General features: G+C 41.3%; 4 protein-coding genes across 8 annotated transcripts; 2 read left to right on the top strand and 2 right to left on the bottom strand.

The window, feature by feature from the left end:
* Positions 1-330: 330 nt before the first annotated feature.
* LOC136348236 (peptide transporter family 1-like) lies at positions 331-7,122 on the bottom strand. 2 transcript variants are annotated; one of them, XM_066298896.1, is made up of 13 exons: positions 6,970-7,122; positions 4,990-5,105; positions 3,644-3,722; positions 3,261-3,589; positions 3,022-3,196; positions 2,820-2,902; positions 2,522-2,758; positions 1,838-2,082; positions 1,563-1,647; positions 1,327-1,481; positions 1,087-1,273; positions 790-1,029; positions 331-647 (listed from the first exon to the last, which is right to left on the bottom strand). In XM_066298896.1, the coding sequence occupies exons 1-13, from the start codon at positions 6,980-6,982 to the stop codon at positions 453-455; spliced, it is 2,139 nt and encodes a 712-aa protein (XP_066154993.1). In that variant the 5' UTR covers positions 6,983-7,122; the 3' UTR covers positions 331-452. The 2 variants fall into 2 exon arrangements, with proteins under 2 accessions (XP_066154993.1, XP_066154994.1); XM_066298897.1 differs by lacking the exons at positions 4,990-5,105; positions 6,970-7,122 and adding an exon at positions 4,679-4,892.
* Positions 7,123-8,793: 1,671 nt separating this feature from the next.
* On the top strand, positions 8,794-9,878 carry viaf (viral IAP-associated factor). The gene is made up of 4 exons (XM_066298914.1): positions 8,794-9,051; positions 9,114-9,342; positions 9,395-9,603; positions 9,657-9,878. The coding sequence occupies exons 1-4, from the start codon at positions 8,913-8,915 to the stop codon at positions 9,776-9,778; spliced, it is 699 nt and encodes a 232-aa protein (XP_066155011.1). The 5' UTR covers positions 8,794-8,912; the 3' UTR covers positions 9,779-9,878.
* On the bottom strand, positions 9,822-18,835 carry LOC136348235 (bromodomain-containing protein 4-like). Of its 3 annotated transcripts, none has more exons than XM_066298893.1 (12): positions 18,603-18,835; positions 18,322-18,410; positions 17,978-18,236; positions 17,551-17,924; positions 16,650-16,842; positions 16,274-16,589; positions 16,020-16,144; positions 15,742-15,964; positions 13,041-15,655; positions 12,863-12,973; positions 12,292-12,810; positions 9,822-12,129 (listed from the first exon to the last, which is right to left on the bottom strand). In XM_066298893.1, exons 1-12 carry the CDS (start codon positions 18,628-18,630, stop codon positions 11,612-11,614), a joined length of 5,370 nt encoding a protein of 1,789 aa, XP_066154990.1. In that variant the 5' UTR covers positions 18,631-18,835; the 3' UTR covers positions 9,822-11,611. The 3 variants fall into 3 exon arrangements, with proteins under 3 accessions (XP_066154990.1, XP_066154991.1, XP_066154992.1); XM_066298894.1 differs by having other exon boundaries at positions 9,822-12,126; XM_066298895.1 differs by having other exon boundaries at positions 18,677-18,835.
* A 1,657-nt stretch (positions 18,836-20,492) lies between these two features.
* LOC136348164 (protein DR_1172) lies at positions 20,493-22,228 on the top strand. 2 transcript variants are annotated; one of them, XM_066298782.1, is made up of 4 exons: positions 20,493-20,785; positions 20,946-21,129; positions 21,182-21,526; positions 21,994-22,228. In XM_066298782.1, the coding sequence occupies exons 1-4, from the start codon at positions 20,677-20,679 to the stop codon at positions 22,184-22,186; spliced, it is 831 nt and encodes a 276-aa protein (XP_066154879.1). In that variant the 5' UTR covers positions 20,493-20,676; the 3' UTR covers positions 22,187-22,228. The 2 variants fall into 2 exon arrangements, with proteins under 2 accessions (XP_066154879.1, XP_066154878.1); XM_066298781.1 differs by having other exon boundaries at positions 20,497-20,785; positions 21,179-21,526.

Raw genomic sequence — 22,228 nt, 5'->3', positions numbered from 1 at the left:
TAGAAAAATTAACGTCGGTCGTGAATCTTTGGCCACAACAACACCGTCTGGAATCAATTCTGTTCCGGAGCCAACTAAACTCCGGACTACTCCGGAGGCGGAGGCGAGGGCGTCGCACGCACGATGGCCGACAACCCCCACTCCGGAGACGCATCAATTGAAAAAGCATTATACGGGATGTCCCTGAAAATCCAGAAGATTGATTCAACTTTTCGTTTCAGTCAAAGTGCATATTATTGAGCACGGAAAAGTTCTTGAAGGGCTACGATTTTTCTATACAACAATTTTCGAGTTTGGGAATTTTCCAATTAAAAATTAAAGTAGACAACATTTTATTAAAAAATTTATTTAAATAAAATCAACAGGGGCGGTTTTGGTTTCTAACAACAATAAAATAAAATCCATTGCTCATACATAACAACAAATATGTACAAAATAATACGGGACTAGACTCAATTGTGCTTATCAAAACCTAAGTTATCCACGCCCTCGATAGGGGGCACCTTCTTGTCCACGAAACCGGCATCTTCATCCTCTTGCACGAAGCTGCTGTCTTCATCTTTGACGTATTCGTAACGATAGGCCAGAAACATAAGTAGGAAAATGTCGACAACCATGAGGCCCGTGTAGAGGAAGAATTCATTCGACTAAAACGAGAAACGTCAAGTTGTTAACAGAAATTATGAGTGAATAAAACAACTAAAAGTCATATGTCATTTATTGACAAAATTGACCATTAAAGAAGTTTGTCAACAAAAATGACATTTGTCCCCTGTGGGGTTTACTCACTTGAAGCTCAAATAATTTCAAGGATTCGATGATGACGATAAGAAGATTACCGAAAGCGGTAGTTAAGAGCCAACAGGCCTGGAGTACCGATTTCATAGAACTTGGAGCCTGGGAGTAGGCAAATTCCAACCCAGTGATCGAAAACATGATTTCTGCAGCTGTGATGACGACATATTGGATGAGCAGCCACAGCATGTGAATGCTGTTCGGGTTCGTCACAGTTATAGAATGCGCACTCAACTTTTAATCACAATTTTCTTACAGATTTATGAACAAAAAAATACAATTTACACTCACCTCGTTCACTAGGACAGTGTAGGTACCACCAAGTTTGAATTCAACCTCAAAATCCAAATCGTTTACCTGATACTTCCCGATGATTTCGATACTGTATAAAGAGTGACTACTGTTTGCTGGAATAATCACTGTTTTACTTTTTTCATGATTTGTGTACTTCACACTAGACTCGTCACTGACCAAAGTCCTGCAAAAACCTTTATGTAAGAACTACAGGGTTGTTAAAAAAAATGAACTAACCTCACTAATGGATATCCATCGCGGCTCTTTTCAATATCGTCGTCGAACCAAAAACAGTCATCTTTAGTCAGATATAGCCCGTACGTCTTAGCTTCATTGAAGATGATGAAACAATTAGGTTTGCCACATGACTTGCTTTCAAAAGTGAAGTAGATCTGAGATTCGAGAAATCATTCATGTTTGATACAATAAAACTCTAAAAATATCTTTTTCTAAAGTCAATAGGTGTCTCTTACAGTGGTATTCCTATGTGGTACTTTAATGTTGGTATTCACGAAGTAGCCATTGGTAAACTTGCCATCAAATTCGCTGGTTGTGAATCTAAAGTTACGCAAGTTGGAGCAGGAGATTCAACAATTACCTAGTGTGACAAAATGGCCAACTCTTCCCGCCATTTTCCTTTTATCATAACAAATTTTAATGTCACAAACTAATGCTTCTAACAGCCATTTTATTACACTTTTTCTTCGTGGAATTCGCCATTAATGAAACAAAATGACGTAATACTTACGTATAATTACAGTTGGTGGGATCGTACATGCGTAGTTGAGCTTCTCCAGAGGAGGGAAGTGTTGGATAGGTCTTCTCCAGTGCTAGAGATACAAAGGCGGATATCCCGAAGGCGACGGCCGCCAAAAAACCACCACATACCAGCCTCTGAAGGGGAGTTGTCAGCAGGTTACACTTGGTCAAAACCGGGTAGACTCCGTAGGTAAACATGGGGATAAAGGCCAAAATCAACAGGGGATTGACCACCTGAAATTGAGCCTCTTGAAATGCGGCCACATCGATAAGAACCTAACATGGTGGTGGTATGTTCGATTCAATCGCTTTGCATTGAGAAAGTCAATCGACTACCGTAATTTTGAATTTTCACTAAAAACTAATTTGAAAACAACGTAAAGGTGCCACTCTTTAGGGGACTATCAAGGCGTTGCTTCAAGTTTCTCAATAAACATACTCGTTTCACGTGGCATGAACCGCCATTTTCAAATTTTACGTTACTTCAATCCAAGCTGATTTATTTTAACTTAAGAGATTAAAGGGGTCACCAATACAAATCAACCAAACAAAGGTTTCGATAATAAGCCAATTGAAAACAATTAAATTTTACCCCAGCAAATCTAAGATGGCGGCACAGTGCCTTAAATTGACACACTCTCGCCATCTTGAATGTAGTCTCATACCCACTCACCTGCATTTGATCGGGCAAAATGGTGTAAAATCCAATGTTGCCGTTCATGCGCACAGCTTGGAAAGTCCATCCAGAACCCTGCTGGTCGTACAAAGCCCAGAAAATTGGGATTGGGATGTAGATAACCAAAACCTTCAACAGAGCCTTGATATCACTGACCAATTTGATTCCGTACTTGGATTCAGACCGGTCCAACCAGTGATCGACAGGGCCGGATTTTCGGTGGGTTACCGCATACTGATCACCAAAAGAAAACTGTTGAGTTGTGGTCTTCGTGATATCCTACGAGACCACTTACCCAGATGCAGCTGACCACGTTGACGAACACGTTTCCCTTGGGAGTTTGAATTCGATACATCGGCTTTCCAAGACCGAATATGCCTAAAAAAGTTGTTTCATGAAATATGTATTAGAAGTACTGTTCAAGTGGTGACGCAACAACTTTGACAGTTTTATGTTTTTGGGTTGGAAGTCGCCATCTTGAAGCGTCCGATACTCACAGATCGAAACCACCATCAGAATTCCAGGGATCGCAAATGCCAATGGATAACAACTGTTATTCCCGAAACAAGTGACGTTGTTGCGCAGAAGTGGAGTAATGAATGTGCTCAGTAAACTACCGGCATTTATTGAGAAGTAGAAAATTGAGAAAAACATTGCCAGTTGTAACTCTTGCTATAAATAATCATCTTGAGTTAAATAAACCGACTCTCGTTTGTTCCTTTTAACCTGAACTAACCTGGGGTAAAATGAACTGATCCCCCCCAAAGGCAGCGACGCATGGTTTGATTCCACCCGTGCCTATGGCTATGAGCAGCAAGGATATTATAGTAAACTCCTTTTGGGGTATCTTCAACGTGTCGATAGCGGTTAGCGCTAGCAGGATACTGCCAATTGCGTAGATAATGGAAATGTAGAAAATGGTGCGGAATTTTCCCAGCCAGCTGTCCGAAAGGATGGCGCCCAAAAGGGGAAAGAAGTAAACAAACATCGCAAAGCCGTGGTAGACCATTTTCGCGGATGTTTCCGTATAGAGCAGGATCTCAGTAAGGTACAGGATCAGGATTGCTGCACGGAAAAAATTAGTGCCGCGAGATGTTCGGCTGGCCAAAAACTACTTACTGCGCATGCCATAAAAAGAGAAACGTTCGCAGAATTCATTCGTGACGATGAAGAACACCGATTTTGGATAAGGTAGTTTCTGAAAAAAGATAAGTCGTAGATAATTAAAAATAAAATTGTTGGCAGTGGCACTCAGCACTACTAGAGTGCGTTGTTGTCGTTTTTTCGAATGCGTAAATTTTACGGCCCGATTGCGCTTTTGACAGATTTCAAATTACCTCCAGTTTCAAACTCGCTACGTCATATGTGCCATTTTCGACTTGAAAGCTTTCGTGGTATTTTGATACTCGCACACAAGTTAATTTCGCAAACATCCACGAGAAGGGGAGGTTTCGCAGTTGCAATTGTGGAGTTTTCAGCTGTTAAATAGCCGGCATTTAATTTGAGAACCTTTTTAACAGCTAACGTCGTTCGGAGATTCACATACGCCATAATTCCCCCGTTTTGACGTTCACACACGCGATAACTCCGCCATTTTGATCCTGAATGTTCTCGTTTGTGACAAAGGAGGAGCCGGAGGAAGAATGGGAAGGTGTTAAAGGTACGTTCGCGACAAGGCGCAATTTCACAGCCGCGATTGTGGGTTCAACAGCTGCGGAACTGCCGCCATTTTACACATAATTGCCCATAATGATGCAGGTACAAATGCGTTATTTACTGGAATTTCACCAGGAGCAGTAGCATCGTCGAAGCAGATGATCGACTGATACTTGTGATTTGTAAGGGAAATGTGAATGCCTCGTTTCAATAGAATACTGCGGGTTTCATTTTATGACAATAATTAATTGACCAACGCATCGATAAGCTCCCCGACGGCATGAAAAAACGACAAATTACCTTATCATTTTAATGCTATAGTATGCAAATCGCTGAATACTCTAAAAAAAGTTTAGAGTTATATATGTAATATGCAAACTACATTTGCAACGAGAGTTAGATGATTTCGGTTAAGTGGGAATCCCGCGTTATATATTGCATCATCTAGAATGATAAAAACCGCGCGCCAATGCAAGACACGAACATGCAAGAACTAACCTTAACCTGTCTCTCCTTGTCCACGGCCATCTTGGAGCGTCGCAACAAATTTAGACGACAAAAGAAAACAAAACACTGATAGTCTGAGAGACTAAACAACGAACAAAAGACAGTTCATCCCCGGGTTGCTCTTTTCGTGTGCATGTTGTACTGTAACTGTGTTCGTGTGCCGGTGGTTGCAGTACGACTACCAAAGCGGTACCCCACCAAAGTACCTTGTTATGCACAATTATTATAATAAACTGTACGGTTGTTACTCGAGGTAGGAGATTGCCTAACCAAAAAGAGATTGAAGCGTACATTTAATTTACCTTTAGATCGGCTTCAGTGTTCTGCAAACTGTCGCCATCAAGAGATTTGGCAGCGACGCCCTCTTCCTCACCGTGCGTTGCGGTAGGCTTCGATGACCCATTTTGGATTGCTGGTTCTGAAATTTCGGATACGTATCTGAACTATGGAAATTTGAAATCAACGAAAGAACATTTCTGTTTCAAAACCGAAAGACAGAAACAACAAAGACGAAAAATGTGCATCCGCACATTTCCAAAAGTAGTTTGGAAATGATCACATTAATGCCGGAAATCGTCAGTTGGACTTTAGAAATGCGATTTGTTGCTCGTTGATATGCCCCGACGTGCAGTTCCATTGGCGTGAAACATTGCAAAAAAACGCACGTGATTAGCCGGTATGTCCGATTTTCGGTCCTCGTCCAGCTTGATCTGGGCCGCACTTGGCAAGACAATCAATCAAAGTCGAACATTTACTATTTAACGCGGATCAATCCAAAACAGTTTCAACTCCAATCAGCGATATCGCTGTGGTGATTTATAGTGCGATCACATCAGCTAATCTCTTGCACGTAGGGAAAACTTACGGATTTCATGCGAGTCGCCGCCTCGGTTTCTAGCTGTTGTCGAAAATTCGGAAAATGCGAGCAAAATCGCGCTTTACAAAGTTAACTTGCCATAATTGCGAATTTTTTCGGAATTTTATGCGGGCATGCGCGAAGCGTCTTTGCGGTTTTTTTTTTCAAATTTCCGATTCGTCGCGTTCGAGAAGTGCAGGGTGAAACGTGGTGACCAAATCACCTTTCGTTCAAGAGAAAAATTGAAATTAAAAGCCGAAGGTATGAGCGAAAACGATCGCTTTCGAAGGGTGATGCTGTTTAGATTTTTTCGAAAAATGACCTCAGCACCGCCGTGTTCGATTTTCGAATACGTTGTTGCCAGACTTTGTTAAAAAGACAACTTAGCGCTTCTTCAAATTGTCCGGATCGAAGTTTACTAAGTTTTACCTCTATGTCGGAAGATCTGTTGACATTCTAATGACACAAAACAGGACGTAAAGTGTCACTTTTAATGCGTGGGCTGAAAATTAACACATTTATTGCCTAGGCATTAAAAGTGACTGTCAGTCGGATAAAAATTGATTGAGCAGAATGAATCGAAGGAAAATTGCGATTCGGCTATGAATATTGCTGTGACTGTAAATTCGCTACTTTTTCGCCCTGTGACCCAAATAATTCTCTTTTTCCCGGACACTCGTAAAGCCCAACATCTTCCGAGAGATTTTAAGACAACATCGCTTAACACAAATCTCGTCTAAACCGTAATCAGAAATGCGGTTTTCCTTTTTATTTCAAACTTTAAGTGCTTTATGTTTTATTGTGGGATTTAGAGCCATAAGGGGCCATAAATAACTAGATATTATGCGGGCGATTATTAACCGTAAGTAAGTTTCTGACGTCCTAGGGTGGTACGCTCGATTATGTTGGCGAACTACCTCAAAGCAAGTAGTTCCAAAACAATAGGAAGTAATTAATATCACCCCAAAAGTAATATTTGCCGAATGCTCAGTGTGCATTATTCATGTCTATGTTTGATCTCGTTTTTGAGATATTTGTGTATTGTGTAGTTACTATCATATCAATACAATTATTACACATTGGCATACTCGAAATAAGTGAATGGCGTAAGGGATTTCGTATGACTTGCGAAAAAATAAGAGAAGAAACTCTTAATGAGAGTCGTTAGGTTTAAGCAAATCTGCATGGTAATTTTTGGGTTAACAGCCTATGAAACAAAATATCAATAAAAGCAGACGAATTAAATTCTTATTGGATTGTCATTGACCGAGATTTCTACGCGAAAAAATTATTAGCAAATTGTCTCGCAACGGCACGCAAACCGCCCATATTGACCTGAATTGGTACCAGATCTCATTCTGCGTTAATCTACCGCGTGCCGCTGCTTTGCGCAGCTTTTCCACCCTTCTAACTCAAATTTACTCACCTCCGTTTGTCATGTCAAGCTCTCAAAGGAGTTGGAAAGAAAAGATGCACTTCACGAAAGAACGTTCTTGGTACTACCTATATTGCAAGCGTACCACTCAATAATATGTGGGCCCCGTTATCATCTTATTGTTCCGATTATTATTATTATCGTCTGATTTCTTTCATGATTTATATCAAAATATGAATTCCTAATCTAAGCCATTGTTAACGATAGGTCTTTTGGTCTTAAAGTGTCGTAATTGATTGATAAGATTGCGGGAATTATGATCATATTGATAAGTAATAATTGTTAAATGATCGACGCTCGAGTATGTTGCTTTAATTGGGGAAGGGTGTTAATAGGACGTATAGTCTAAATTCCAGAACGTCAAGTGAGGTGTAATGTGGAAACCAACTCTGATATAGTCGATACATGCGAAATTCCAAGGATTTTCGCACAAAACAATAATTTGACTTTTATGACAAAATGCATCACAGATAAAGCTTATTTGCTTTGTTGTAAGGCCGATTTATTTGACTAATGAATTCACGAATATTCCTTTAAAAGTAAAGGTCACTTCAGCATTGCATGACGGTTTACACATAAGGTGCATTTAATATAGTTTTGTGTCACCTAAGCCGTCATTATCACACCCTATACCGTCATTGTCATACCCTATCCCGCTAACTTCCCAATAAAGCATGAAAACAAGCACGAAATAAAAGATCTTAAGACCCTTAGGGTATACTTATGGACGCACCACGAAGTGTATATACCTGAAGCCCAGCCGAGAACACAGATGGCGTGCGCCACTTTGGGCGCTCTCATGAACAAATCTTAAGTCTGGGGCTCCATCTCTAACTCCAACTCAAAGTATATTCTCTCTCCCAGCCGAACACTCGTGGATTATTTAAAGTGTTTGTTGCAAAGCATAGATGACGCCAGTGACTGGGCATTTTCTCACCCGCTGGCATTCGGAAACCATACTAATTCACAGGGTGTATAAAATTAACACAAAAGATGTGCAGCGTTCGTTGTTTTTTTTTTTATGGAGACGTGTGGTCTTATCAGCAGAATTTAAATGATAGCAGGTGTAATGGGTACCGCCCAAGTGTTGCGGGCAAGTGAGTGAACAGTTTAACGAATGGATTGGGTCGAAAGTGAAAGCTTTGAAAAGAGTCCATTAGTAAGTCTGAGTCGAACGCAGCGAAGAGTGTAGGGACAATTCTCCACAAAAGGCAATAGATTCCAACAAGAAAGGCCGAGAGAAAAGATGAAATTTTCATTTCTGGTCTCGTTCGTTAAATATTTAATGAAGAAAATGAAAAGAGCCGTGTTTTCACGTTTTATATCACTTTATCGTATTAAAATCGTATGAATCATTTTAAAAAAAGTAAATAATTATTTCATCATTTAAAGTATATAAACTGATTACTGTACTTGTTCTTTCACGAAATAAATCTCAAGTTTAATCTCTATAGTGGAAGGTAATTTATGAAATATAACATACTATAAAAAATTTAATAACTATTAACAATATTTTCGTATAAAATAAATCAAAGTTAGTTTTTTTTGGCCTGATGTTTTAATAATTTGCCATAAAAACGACGAAATTAAACCAGGATATGAATAAATTTTTTCATAAAAAAAAAAATTTAATCTTGCAAACAAGAGTGCCAGGAGCTTGGAAAACCGAGTCTTAGTCACTGAAAAATTTCAAATCAAAACTACGCCCGCAATCCACAATGATTCACTTCATAAACTCTACGGCCTTTTTAGGGCGATATCGTTCACCCAACAGCAATAATAGCTGGCGCCATCTATACACCGTTCTTTGAAACGATCCCAAACTAACCTTACTTTTAGCACCCTCAAACTCCTTATATGGCCTTCTGTTTATGTCCCAGATTTCCTCAGTTTCACGTTTCACAAGCAGAAAACCCCACGTTCGAACTTAGAAAATGCAGAACCCTAACGAGGATACTGAATGGAACGATATCCTGAGGTCCAAGGGCATCCTGCCCCCCAAAAAGGAAAAAGAAATCTCCGAGGAGCAGATCGTGTCGATGCTCGAAGAAACTATTGAGAAGAAGACTCAAGGTATATAGGGCCCCTTTCGATCATTGTTGCAAAACAGCTGGCAAGGAAATCTATTAATTTAGATAATAAGAAGATTAGTGAACTAGATCTCCACGAGTTGGATGAGTTGGAAGACTCGGAAGATGAAGCAGTGCTGTTAGAATACCGTCAAAAGAGAATAGCTGAAATCAAAGCTTTATCTGAAAAGTCCATATATGGTTATGTAGGGGAAATATCTGCCCAGGACTATGTGAATGAGGTCAACAAAGCTGGTCGAGGAGTTTGGGTGGTTTTGCATCTCTACAAGCAAGGGTAAGTCTCGATTTTAAGTTAACCCCATCTAAAAAAAAAACTATATTATCAGTATTCCCCTCTGTGCTCTCATAAATGAGCACATGTACCAATTGGCTCCAAAATTTCCCACAGTGAAATTCTTAAAATCAATTTCAACCACTTGCATTCCAAACTACCCAGACCGGAATTTACCCACGTTATTTGTATACTTTGAGGGAGACCTCAAGAAGCAGCTAGCAGGACCTTTAGAGTTTAGGGGCCCTAATTTAACGAGAGATGGTGAGGGCTGTAGTCATCTTGAATATGCCAGAAGTATAATTGTGGTATTGTAGAATTTGAGTATTTATTGGGACAAACAGGGGCGGTTCAGACTGACATTAAGGAAGATCCTAGGCCAAGGGTTAAGGACAAGATGATGCAAGATTTGGCTGAGAGCAATGACTGGGAGTTGTGAATGTGTTGAGAGGTACAGGGGAGTTGTTTGGTTGTTACAACTCTTTTATTTTTAATATACAATAATAAAATTTATTTATATAATTTTTATGTACATAAAACGTAGAATTTTGCTTTTATTTCCCTTTATTGGCGCTTTTCTCTCGTAGTGCGGGCTACAGAATATTAGCTACGAAAACTTGTTATTTTTATTAGTTTAAAATTCAATAAAACTTAAAATAATTCTAGTTGATTTAAGAACCTTTGGTGATGTGCAAATCAAACAATTTCTTAGAAGCAAAACCCCAACATGGTGCCTTTCAACCAATGAAATTGACTAATGTCAGGTCTGAGGGCTTAACGTCCTAAACAAAATTGTATCTAATAATTTGTAACCCTTCCCTAAAAACTATATACAGGGCGGTTCGAAAATAATTATGTAGGAAACTAATCTGGTGGGTGTATTTTCGATCCGCCTCTCGTATACTCGATCCGATTCGAACGGTGATGATGTGCCAATGGAAAATGGTCCGTATGCGATAAAAATTTAAATAATGGTCTAAAAATATACAGGGTGTCGCCAAAATATTTTACTACAATATACCCGCAATGCAACTATTATAACGTATAGTTCTAATACCACTTTATTATTATTATCGTCATTATTACTATATGCCTAAAGCATCTGCTTAGTTGTAGCTTAAATTAACTGCGGGTACGTGCGGTGGAAGAGGGCATATACAGGGGAGGCTCAGCTGTGATAACTTATGATATTTTCTTGGATGATAATTGATAATTTTCTTGGATCGTCCCTGTATATGTATTCCAAATCTGGTCGATTATGATTCTACATTCTCACTGGTCGGGTGGCCCATTAAGGGGGAATTAAGTTATTGTTTATATTGTCAGTTTAACTGCAACTTAAGGGCCAAATATCCGTAGAAACTTAAAAAAAAAACGAAGTACGCCACTGTTATTTATCAATATTGAAACTTCAAAGTGCTAAGTTTATATGGAAAATCGAGGTGTTATATAATTGTGTTGTCGTTTACGACATAAAATTCGTAAACAGTCTAAAGAAAATTGGTAGTATTGCTATATGCTTTACTTTAAAACTTTTTTTAGAATTTCTGGTAGAAGAATATTTTGATAAGTCATAGTACGTCACTAATTTACACAAATACGAAAAGGACATTTTTAGAAAACTGCCTAAAAATCCAAGGGGGTTCGATTCAGAATCATGGATCTAGTATACAGAGGCGTACCAAAGAGTTTTACTCAAAATTAAAATTTTACACAATTTCTATCATTACTCAGTGAGAACGTAGTTTGTTCGATGTCGAAAGCCTCGGCCCACTTTAGCATGTGAACAACAATATAAAAAAACAATACACGATATGTATAAAATGAATTTAAAATAAAAGAAAATACTCTCGGTATACTATAGTATATCCAATAATAACTCTATGTACAGGGGCTAATAAAATCCATATGTCTTTGGTACAACAATATACAAAAGATTGATTTTTTGATTAAAGTAAAAACGGCACTTACCAGGCTACGGCCACTTGACCGAATTTTAGTTTATGCTTGTCCTAGTAACCGACTGCTTAGTGTTTGACGAGCATGCTAAAAATTCACTAATCTTCTGAGATATTTTCAATACGCTCGTCTCTAATTTTGATTCTCCAAAATTCATTAAAAAAAAAAAACAAGATAATACCCTGGGTTGTTGCGGGAATTCCTCACAAAGATTAGGGCACTAATAATTCCTCTAATTCCCATTTAAACCTACCCAGTACCAGCTTAAAATAATGCACTTTATCCCGTTAAAAAGTTAGTGGAAGTCAGCACACTAGAGCCACGATGGCCGCGTCATGGTGTCGTACGGCTGTCGCATGGAGGCGAGGGCGTGATGGTATCCGGGTGGATACCCCCCCGCCCCCAACAGTCCCTGATTCAATACCCCCGCCTGTAGGTAATGCTGATAGAGTTGCGAACTAGTGTCCATGAAGGCTCCGCCCAGCGGAGGGGGATATCCTCCTGCCCTGCCTTGATGCACCGGATTCAAGAAAGCCGACTGTCCGGGTGGTTTGGCCGCATTTGCACCGCCCATGAAATAGTTCGAAGGCGGCCGGAAGTCGTCGAGAAGATTCGGGTAACCTTCTGGAAGGCCGGAACCAGAAATACCGAAGTTAAAGGCGCTACCCGGCACTGAGGAGGCAGTTTTAAGGGAGGCGATCGCGGAATCTAACTGTGCAGATGGGGGTGGGCCTGTGGCCTTCAGACCTGCGTACGATTGGAAGGCGTGTGGTGGGTTGGGCGCTACTTGGGCTGTAGGCACATTCCCCGCTGTCATGGACGTCACATCTGCTGAAAACAAAAGTTTATAAAATGAAAAATTTCATAAATATCTCGGAAATATTGAAACATGTGCAATTATATCCCGTCAAACGAACACAGTTTTTAAAGCTATGAATTATTGAAAACTATCGAAATGATATTTCACTTATATAGAGACCAATACCAACTTACCCTTAGCTAAAGCCGCTTTCTTCTTGCGCAGTTTTCTTTCCTGCGTCACCTGTCCGCCTTGCGGTCCTGATTTAAGTTCGTGTGACTGCACGTCAGGCACTGCCATCTGGCGGTAGATCCCTTGCTGTTGCGGCTGCTGCTGATGGTGATGCTGCATGGCCTGCTGTTGCTGTTGTCCGTAACCCATATTGAACATATGGCTCTTGTCTGTATAATAGGGATTAGATCCGGATTGCAAGCCGGCCATCATATTGGACAGGCCCCGGCTCAAACCCAGTGCTTGCTCCAACTCCAAAGAGGGCGAATTGTAGGTGTTCCGGGTGTCCTGCTTATTGTACCCTCCTACATCTTGTTGTACCTGTGCTGCTAAACGCTCTGCTACCGAGTCGACAGTGCCGCGTCCCGGTTGATGGTACGAGGCGTGCGCCTGCTGCTGGTTTGTCGCCACGGACTTTTGGTAGCCTGGCAATGACGCCACGGTCGACGCCACTGGCTGGCTCATGCTGAGCGGCTGCGAACCTGTTTCAAAATTTTTATCATTAAAGAAATTAAGATCAATTATTAAACTTACTAAGTAATTGAGAAGCCTGCGATATTGCCGATTGAACTGTCGTTCGGGCATAGTTTAGCTCGTATTGCTGCTGCAAAGCTCTGGAAAAGTTTACCTCGGGACCCGAATAACCTAAATAAGTGAAACATTTTTGTGCTTTGAGTTTTGTTCCATCAACTTTAGAATAAATCAAACTTACCCATATTTGTAAACTTGGACATATCGAACTTCTGCTGATGGTTTGCGGCCGTCGGCAGCGACCGTGAGGCTGGCACATTGAACCCGTAGGAGGCCTCTCTTGATCCGTAACCGGCGTTAAATTGTACAGTGGCAGCCGTTGTTACTTCTGGGTAGGGCACGCCCATGCTTGGTTTTGCCACTCCTACCTCCGGCATCATGTCACTGCGTATTTGTTCCGGCAGCGGCTGCTTGTGTTCGCTTGCTGTCATTTGATGCGGTGGCTGTTGAGGCGACGTTTGCGGAGGCATTTTTACAGAAGGTTGAGCGACCAGTTGCTGTTGCGACTGCCTTGGTGACGAAATCGGTTCCTGCTGTAGTTGCTGAAGAGTACGATTAGTTATCTCTTCCTGCAGCTGAGCAAACTGAGATGTCAATTCTCGCTCGCTGTTATCCAAGAGAACACGTTTCTTAACAGGGAAAGCCGGCGGTGGTTGCTGATGCTGCACAACGGTAGGGGGAATGTGAGGGACTTCTTTGTCGTTCTCCTGTGGCGTTGCGGGCGAATTGAGAGCCATTGGCGAGTGTTGCACTCCTGGAGAATTAACTACTACCACTCCCGGAGAGGCAACACCCACACCGGGTGAAGCCACGCCCATTCCTGGAGAATGTAACGATTGGGCGGGGCTATGAGAAGAGTGCGAATGTACCGAAGGTGAGTGTACTGAGGGCGAATGCACGCTGGGAGACGTCTGTGGTAAATGAACAACAGGAGAATGCGGCGACATCTGCGGCTGTGCTGCCGGCGAATTTTGACTACTCGCCGGAGAATTCGCAGTGTAGTTCATTATTTTGCTCGTGTCGTAGTAGGCGCTGCTGCCACTTTCCATGTTATACGGAGGCGTGGGGTTTGTACTACTATAAGTAGGCGTGGCGTGCGTGTAATACGGACTAGTACCCGTGTATGAACTTCCATAAGAGGTGGTATTTGGGGCGTATACATGGTAATAAGGGCTATCCGCCGGGCTGGATTTACTCGAAGACACAGTATCCTGATAAAATCCCACTCTCATTTGACCTCCATTGAATGGCGGATAAGGAGATCTGTTGGGAGAATTTACAGGGGGAGAAGCCCCATTGTTCAGTGGCGATGGATAAGGAGCGGGATAAGCACCCCGCTCTTCCATTCCCACACGTGGAGAATCTAAATCTTGACTGAATGAAGAGCGCTCCGATTGGCTGCTGCCAGTGCTTATGCGTCGCTGCCTCGTCACCTGCTGATCGGACTTGGGTGAAGTTTCATTAGGAGGTGCCACTTCCTCCTCTTTGGAATCCGCTTTTTTTTGAGGCGGCTTAGGCGCCCCAAATGCCTTGAACCAAGCACTTAGATTAGGAGTAGGCCCTCCAGACGGTGCCGCCTCTTCATCAGGGGGTGGGGTTTCTTTAGGTATTACCTTCTCCGGGGTTTTAGGCCTTTCCTCCCCCGGTTTCTCTTCACCGGCAAATTTGTGTTTGCCGAAACTATCTAGTACCGATCCAAGACTCAATTTAGGGGCGTTGCCATCAGTTTTTACTATCAGAGAGTTCTTCGTGTCTTTGATTTTTGCAATTGGGAAAACATCTTCGGTTTTAGGGATTGCAGGGGCGATGTTGGTGATCAAGTTGCCTTTCGATTTTCCCGGCTGCAGTCTGTCGATAGTTCGTTGCACCTCTCTTCTCTTGCCAAAAAGCTTTGAAGGCTGTTTCTTTTTAGCGGGGGCAGGGCTATCTTTTTTCGGCAGAGGCAAAGTTGATGGTATTTTAGCCTCGATTTTATTGGTTCCAGTTACAAGATCAAAATCATCTAACGCCAAATATGAGGGCGAGTTGCTAGCAGAGCTAAAATCTGCGAACTTGGGAGTATCGTCTAACCACTTATTAATGTCCTTGAGAGTTTGCTCTGTTGCCAAACTTAAAGCGTCTATGGCCGATTGTTTAGCTTGTTGCTGCTGCTTTTCCTTGTTGCCTAGCACCTTTCCTCTGTTCTCTTTAACTTCATCTCGTTGTTCGTCATATGAATCGTAGGAAGCGGTATTGGCCTTAAGTTTCTCGATGGTATCCCTAAGCGATTTGTTGTGTTTATTGGGCTTAAACCCCCCGAAGGATATAGGCAGATGTTCAGGACTGCTCGGCGGAGGTTCTTCAGAGAATTCCCATGGAAAGGTACTGGAGAAGGGTTTGGGAGGATCTGCGGGCGCGTAAGAATCTTCCCGGGGTTCGGGCAGCGGCTCTGGACTTGAGGGGGGCGGAGTACTGAGCGCGCTTCGAGCGGGACTCGGGGTGGGGGTGCGACTGCTGCTTGGTGTGGGGGTCCTCTTACGCTTGCGCCCTTTTTTCTTGTTCTTTTTGTCTCTACTTCTTTGTTTCTCCTTTTTCGATTTTTTAGCATCCTCTTTAATTGAACGAGGAGGGCTTCGTTCTTTACTCTCTCCTTTCGGTTGCGGCTTTTTGATGTCTCTGTCTTTTTTCTTGTCTTCCTTCTCCACATGTTTATTATGTACTTCTTTCTTGACATCCCTTTCAGATTTCTTAGATTTTTTCACCGGTTTTTCCACTTCCTCATCAGGCAGACTCTTCACACTTTCCTCAGAAATCGACCTGGAAACGTTGTTTAAACCATTGGTTGACATATAAATTTGGCAACCCCGTTAAACCCTAAAACTGGTTTATTTTAAGACTCTTACCTCTCTTTCTTTTTGCTCTGAGCCGCAAGCGCAGGCTTGCTTCGCGACCTCGGCGGCGAGTCCGGAGGTTTCTTCTTGCCTTTGATCGGTTTCACATTCTTCTCCTCGTTAGAATTCAGGTTCTCCACCGCAATCTCTTCATCAGAGGAGGAAATCTGGTCCAGATATTTTTCAGTGGCCTTCTCGAATACTTTAACCAAGTTGTCCACCATCTCTGTATACTCTAAACCCCAAATAATCAAGCAATACATCCTTGGAGAATCTCTTGAAAAACCTACCGTTCTCGACTCCATTATAAAGGCGACAGTTGTTGACAATCAGTTGAAAATCTGATTTGAACTTATCAAAGTTCTTGTATAAACCTTGGTCCAATTTTTCCTCCATTTTGGTCAAATCCATTGGTCTAAATATTTTACTTTAAGACTTTAATACAACATCAAAGCGCAAAGAGTTTTCTAATAAAACTCATAGTTACAAATCGATATTCTGAAAACCAGACACGTCCATAACTGAAGCAAAAATTAACACTTACCGCCTGATTATTGAGTAATAATTTGGGGCATACTCCTCCTCAACCGGGTCCAAAAACGGCCACGCATCATCATTGTTCTTGACAAAATCCAGGATTTTGTGCATTCCCACTTCCAAGTCTTCGTCGGTTTGCTGGAACACTTGTGAAGTTTTCAACTTCTTTTTGTGTGAGGGCGCAGGCGCCGCTCCTTGGATGACAATTTGTCCGTCCAAAGCGGACAGGGAATTGTTGGTCTGACGTCCCACCGTCGGTTTGACAATCACAGGGGGCGTGTCTTCTTGTGTTCTGGACTTCTTGCGCTTACTCGTGTTGCTCTCTGCGGCAATACTGTCAGGTTTAGCGACAAGAGAACGAACGGCTCTTGCGATTGAGTCACCTTTGTCGCTGCTATCGCTGACCGAGGGTTTTCTCTGTTTCGATTTGGTTTTCTTCTTGGAGGCCATTTCATGCCTGGTTTCGACCTTCGAGGCGTCGCCCTCAGGAGTACACTCCTTGACTTTTTCTTCCTTAGGGGGTTTCTCTTCTTGCAGATCTCGTTGTTGGTCCTTATTCTCGACCGTCTCCGTGTCCTTAAAGTTCAGTTTTGCGATTTAACATTTACGAAAATTTAAAAATTCTTTATATATACAAAATACGTTGATAAAAATATGTAACATACTGAATGGGTTTTAAGAAGACGATATTAAAAACTTAAGCAATATTTTATAAAACTCCCAGGAACATGCTACGCTACTACTTTCAGCAAAAATTAAAAGCGTCGTTTTGAGATAACGCTCTCTATACATTGTAAAGTCAAGTAAACCTTTTGCTATGCAAAGAAATCTATGATTTTGGCAATGCCCTCTAGAGGTGAACAACCAAATTGAACATTGTATATGAAAAATCTGCTTGTTTACCAGTTGATGTTTCCCTTTATTTACAGTTAAAGTTACAGGCCAAAAGAGGAACAAAGAACTTAAAAGAAGCAATATTCCATATAACATCCACAAATATACAGCATATTCCTAATGAACATCCAAATTTAAGCAGGTCTGGTTGGGTTGTACCAAAAAATAATACACAACGTTTGAAAAATGAGATGAATATTAAAAAAACTTGATGTTATCCTGTTTTTCCATTTACAAGAATCTTCGTTAAGCTACCCCAGTGCCTCGATTAAAATTTTAAAAAGCATATATGCGAATCAATTTAATGTAATGGAAATCAGAACGTAGTAAGTAGCACTTAAAAAAGGTTGAAAATTTGAAGAAACAAGTTTTAAAAAACTTCTAACTTACCGACTTCCTGCCCCTATCTGAAGTCCTACTGGGCTGGTTCTCAAGCAGTCTCCTCCTGGCTTGTCGCTCCTTCTCCTTAAAAAGTCTTGGCAATTCAGGTAGGAAATTCTTGCTCAAAGTGTGATACAAGGCACGTTCGTTCTTGACGTTCGAGCTTTTGAACTTCTTGGTCAGCTGGAACCAGTCTTCCTCAGTGAAACAAATGACTTGCCAAACGGCCTTTTTCTTGTTGTTCTTTTTTTCAAAGTCCTCGCGATAGAGGCGGGTGCCGTAAAAGTACCAGTATGCTGAGTCAATTTTATCGTAGCCCAAAGGTTCTACTCGGAGACTGTCTGCCTCCAGGTTCTTTAACTGATCAAGCACATCCTCAGCATCTAATGTTTTCATAACTTTACACAAATACTATATCTATTTGGATGGAACATACCCAGTCGGAAATCACAGAGAGCATGTAGAATATCGACTTTGGTCCTCAATGGTAGTAGGGTGAAATCACAGTCAGTGTTGAAAGGGTTGTACCGGTCATGCTCCTGACATTTTTGCCTAAACAGCCGCCTTAGAAACATCTGATAATTGAATGTAGAGATCTCATTGTTGGGCAGACACCCACTGAGCAACCGAACAATTAATTCCTGCAGCCAGGAGGTTTCTTCAGTCCCATCAGTAAGGAGGGCTTCTTCTAAATCCTGATGCAAACCAGGTAAGTTGCAGGAGCAACAAGAAGATGATTTGGAGAGAGGAAATTGGGAATGAGAAGGGGTTACAACTTACTTCAATATCAAAATCGAGCAGGTTGAAAGCTGTACGGAAGAGTGAGCAAAAGTGTGCGATGCTGGGGACCTCCCACCACGACTGAATATCTAAAAAACAGCAAGAGCTTGCCTATTTATGTAATATTCAAAGAGTGAGAAGGGAGCATGGCTCTATGACCCACCACCACTGCCCAGAAATGACGTGAACAAGGACGCAGGGAATGGGGCTAAGACAAGAACAATGGTCGCTCGCAGAGGCGATAACGGCCAATTAATAATAAACAAACACAAACAACACACCTAGTATGCTTATGAAAGTTGGAAACATAACCTGGACCTGAATCAATACATTCAACGACTCAAATTCGGCTCACTTTAGTCCGGCACTGGTCACATCCTCTTCACTCAAGGCTCCCGAAGACTTTTAGGATGATTTAGATCAAATTTTAACGCGATTGATGGCTAGTTTTGCCTGGAAACGTCTCATTTTTCACCTCTAAACTCTAAACAAGTTTTTGCTTTCCTTTTTTATGACAACTTTTGACATTGATTATTGACAATTGACGGAAGCTGTCAAATTGTTTCCCGCTTTTCCACAAGGCTATGATAAAGGAAACTGCAATATTATGGATTAGTACTATGTAAATAGATGACGCCCTCATTGTGTAGACTTTGTCAATAAAGCAAAAACATTGTGTTGCAAAATTTTGTAATTTTTGCGAAAAACTAACATTAACCAAGGAAAACACATTGCATACAATTAAAATATAAAAGAAACCAATGGAAATATAATAAATACAAAATTGGAAAAAATTTAGCTATTGGAATTAATTTAATTTATTTGGTATTTCGAGCCACTATTAATTCATTGCGTATCGTAAGCCCACACATTACACCTAAAATTGGTTTAACTAGTATGAAATATAGAGCTTTTTATGATTCACCTACAAAACTTGGATGAGGATAAATCCTATTAACTACTTATCGTCTCAACTTATGAGAGACAAAATCGAGCATGAATAGAAGATATAAGAATATAGAATGTAATATGAACACTACGAAATATGAATGTTACGTTTGCCTTTCCATGCCAAATATTTTGAAATCGAAAGAACTGAGTTTTTCAGTAACAGTTTTCAATATTTTTCCGCAGTAGACCATACGATACAGCTTTGGTATGTCGCGGTTAAAATTCAACGTGAAAAACTTCGATTTTTGGATCCAAAAAGTATCATGAACTCTATATCATGAAAATTTTTTGTCAAAGAAATCAAATTGCTGCGATTTGGAAAATATTTCTCACAAATGATGGACATTTTTGCCCGAAAATGTTCTTCACTTTTATTAAGGCACTGTAAATTAATCATAGCCACATACATTTTCGTTAAAAAATTGCAGAGTGGATATGCTTTTGATTAGTTGTAACCCACGTGGCGCTGATAAATGCAAGTCGGTTTCTTCAAGTACACATCTGTCCTTTTGGCTACTCACAACTAGATGGCGCTGCAAAGTAACGAGACAAATTTACCAGTTTCAAAAAGTCTACCTAGCTCATTAATGAACAGATGGCGCCACGTAAATTGGCGAATTTCGTAATTATCCACCTGCCTCATTCTCAGCAATTTATTACAAATCTTTGAATAGGCACCGCGGCTAGATGATCATCAATGTTCTTTGATTTTCGGTGCGCTCAAAGTCTTAAGGTTGTTTATGAAGCTCCATTGCATAGTGCTTTCACGATTTCTTCGCATTGTAACCTGATTAAAATTGGGATTCTCTTTTGAAATAAATACAAAATTTGATTTTTTTAATAAAAAAAGACCGTAAAGAGTGCTTGAAATTCAAGGATCGTTCAAAAAACAGTAGCGTAGCTTATCTCGGCATGTTTTCTTGCAATTTCTTTTTTTTAACACAACCTTTTCATGTCTGAGTTAGACCTGTTTTATCCCTATTTTAGCTTTCATGGCAAATAGAAATTTACCATCGTGGTCGCAATAACATCGCGCGAGCCACTTTAGACCAATACCTGTTGGGGACGTTCGATATCTAAAGTGGTAGAACGCTTTATGGTCGGATATACCCATAATTCCCCATTGTAGTCCAAGGGCTATGGCTGAAATTTAAAGCGTGCCTAAGGCCCTGCCGGGGCGCCGGACTATGAAATTCCACCCTTCGCGTGAGGGTGGCGTGAAAATTGCCCCCCTCGTGAAAAGGTGACCGACGGTCAGTCAGTCTTGGCGCGAGCGCGACTGCAATAACAACAATTCAAAGAAAAACTCTGGATATATCGATTGTTTATTTCCAGAGTTCCCCATATCGTTCATAATACTTTAATTAATGATTGGCATAGTTGTGAATTAATTGCGAACTTGTAATGGGGTGTGCGAGTAGTGCGCCTCTGGTAGAACAGGGGAAGAATTTGGTGGAGAGCGCCAAAGACACCGCGAACGAGAGTATATCCAAAGGGGAGAAAGCTTTACAGGGTAATTTCAGAAATTATATATTATTCACAGTAAAATCGACATCATTTTCTGTCGCGTGCACCCCTCATATCAATTTTGTAAATCATATATTATAGCGTGTACGAAAGTGCATTGGTCATCAGTGAGTGACCTTTTCAACTGTGTAGGTTTATTTCTGCAGATACCGGCGACACCATCAAAGACGGTTTGGAGTCAGTGAAAGACTCAGTGCATATCGCCTTGAATAGCGCCGAAGAATCCATAGGGTCCGTGGCACAGAAAATAGGAGACACCTTCAATTTTGCCACCTCTAGAACTTCCGAGAATATGGCCCATGATTTCCAAGACGCCAAGGAGGCTCTGAGGTTGGCAAACTCTACTAAACCCTCTCTAGATTAACTACTTCTTCTATAGCAGCTCTAAAGATGACCTCTTGACCAGCGCCTCGGACGCAGCAACTGAAGCAGTGTCCGAGGCTGAAACAGTGGTAATGTCCGAAACTGACCACGCAAGAGAAGCTTTCCAGACAGCGGCAGCTCCTTTCTTTGAAACTGTGCACTCTCTTGAGGAGGGAGGTGATACTGCTTTGAAAGACCCAGAGGAGGATAAACACGCTTATTTCTCTGATATCTTAGAGGATTTGGAAGGGGATAGCAATAAGGACCTCCTCGGGGAGTCTGTGGGGAATGCCAAGCGAGAGATTGTGGAGGAACTGAATGACGTTGAGCAAGGCCATGGGGACAAGGACAAGGACAAGGAGGAGTAAGTTTGTAAGTGAGTAATATATGCGAGTTTCTCAGGTAGTTTCTGCGTTTCTCGGTCGATACGTACTTTGCGTGCTGATTCAGAGATTATGGCAAATGGCACACGTTCCGTGTCCGTTCTGATTTAACTAAAAGTAGGTATTTACATTTTGCTTCAGTGATGGGGTTGCGACCGCATTATACTATTATAGTACGACACTTCTCATGCATAATGCATTTAAGTCGCTTTGTTCGTGTCTCAAACCCTGTCGAGACATTCAAACAGAACAAAACGGGGTAACAATACCCTCTGCTTCCGCCCCACTTTCTCGGCTATTTCGGGGTACATTATTCACATTCGGCGCAAATCACTAGATTCAAATTGCGGCCTTGGCGCCCCAGTTTTGCTATTCCGAGGCGATAAGATCTAATGCTTTGTGTATGGAGGACGACGATAAAAATCTAATTATTTTTTTTCTTTTCCAGACCGCCCCCCACGTTCTGGGAAGCAGCGGCCGACGCCATTTTAATGAAGAAGGTTATCAAGGGAATGGAAATGTCGCCGCAATACCGCAAAGCCGAGCGGATTTTCTTTACGCCTCCCGAAAAGCCAGATGTGGACTCCAGTGAGAAATCCTTACGGGAGAACGATCTTGTAGTGGAAAATGCGGACAATTGATGTTGTGTTTTAGCAGAATAAATCGTATTTATATTTGTGAAA

This window comes from Euwallacea fornicatus, chromosome 32 (genome assembly GCF_040115645.1).
Source record: "Euwallacea fornicatus isolate EFF26 chromosome 32, ASM4011564v1, whole genome shotgun sequence".
Lineage (NCBI taxonomy): Eukaryota > Metazoa > Arthropoda > Insecta > Coleoptera > Curculionidae > Euwallacea > Euwallacea fornicatus.
The sequence above is the reverse complement of the archived record's forward strand: the minus strand, read 5'-3'. Positions and strand labels throughout refer to the sequence as shown.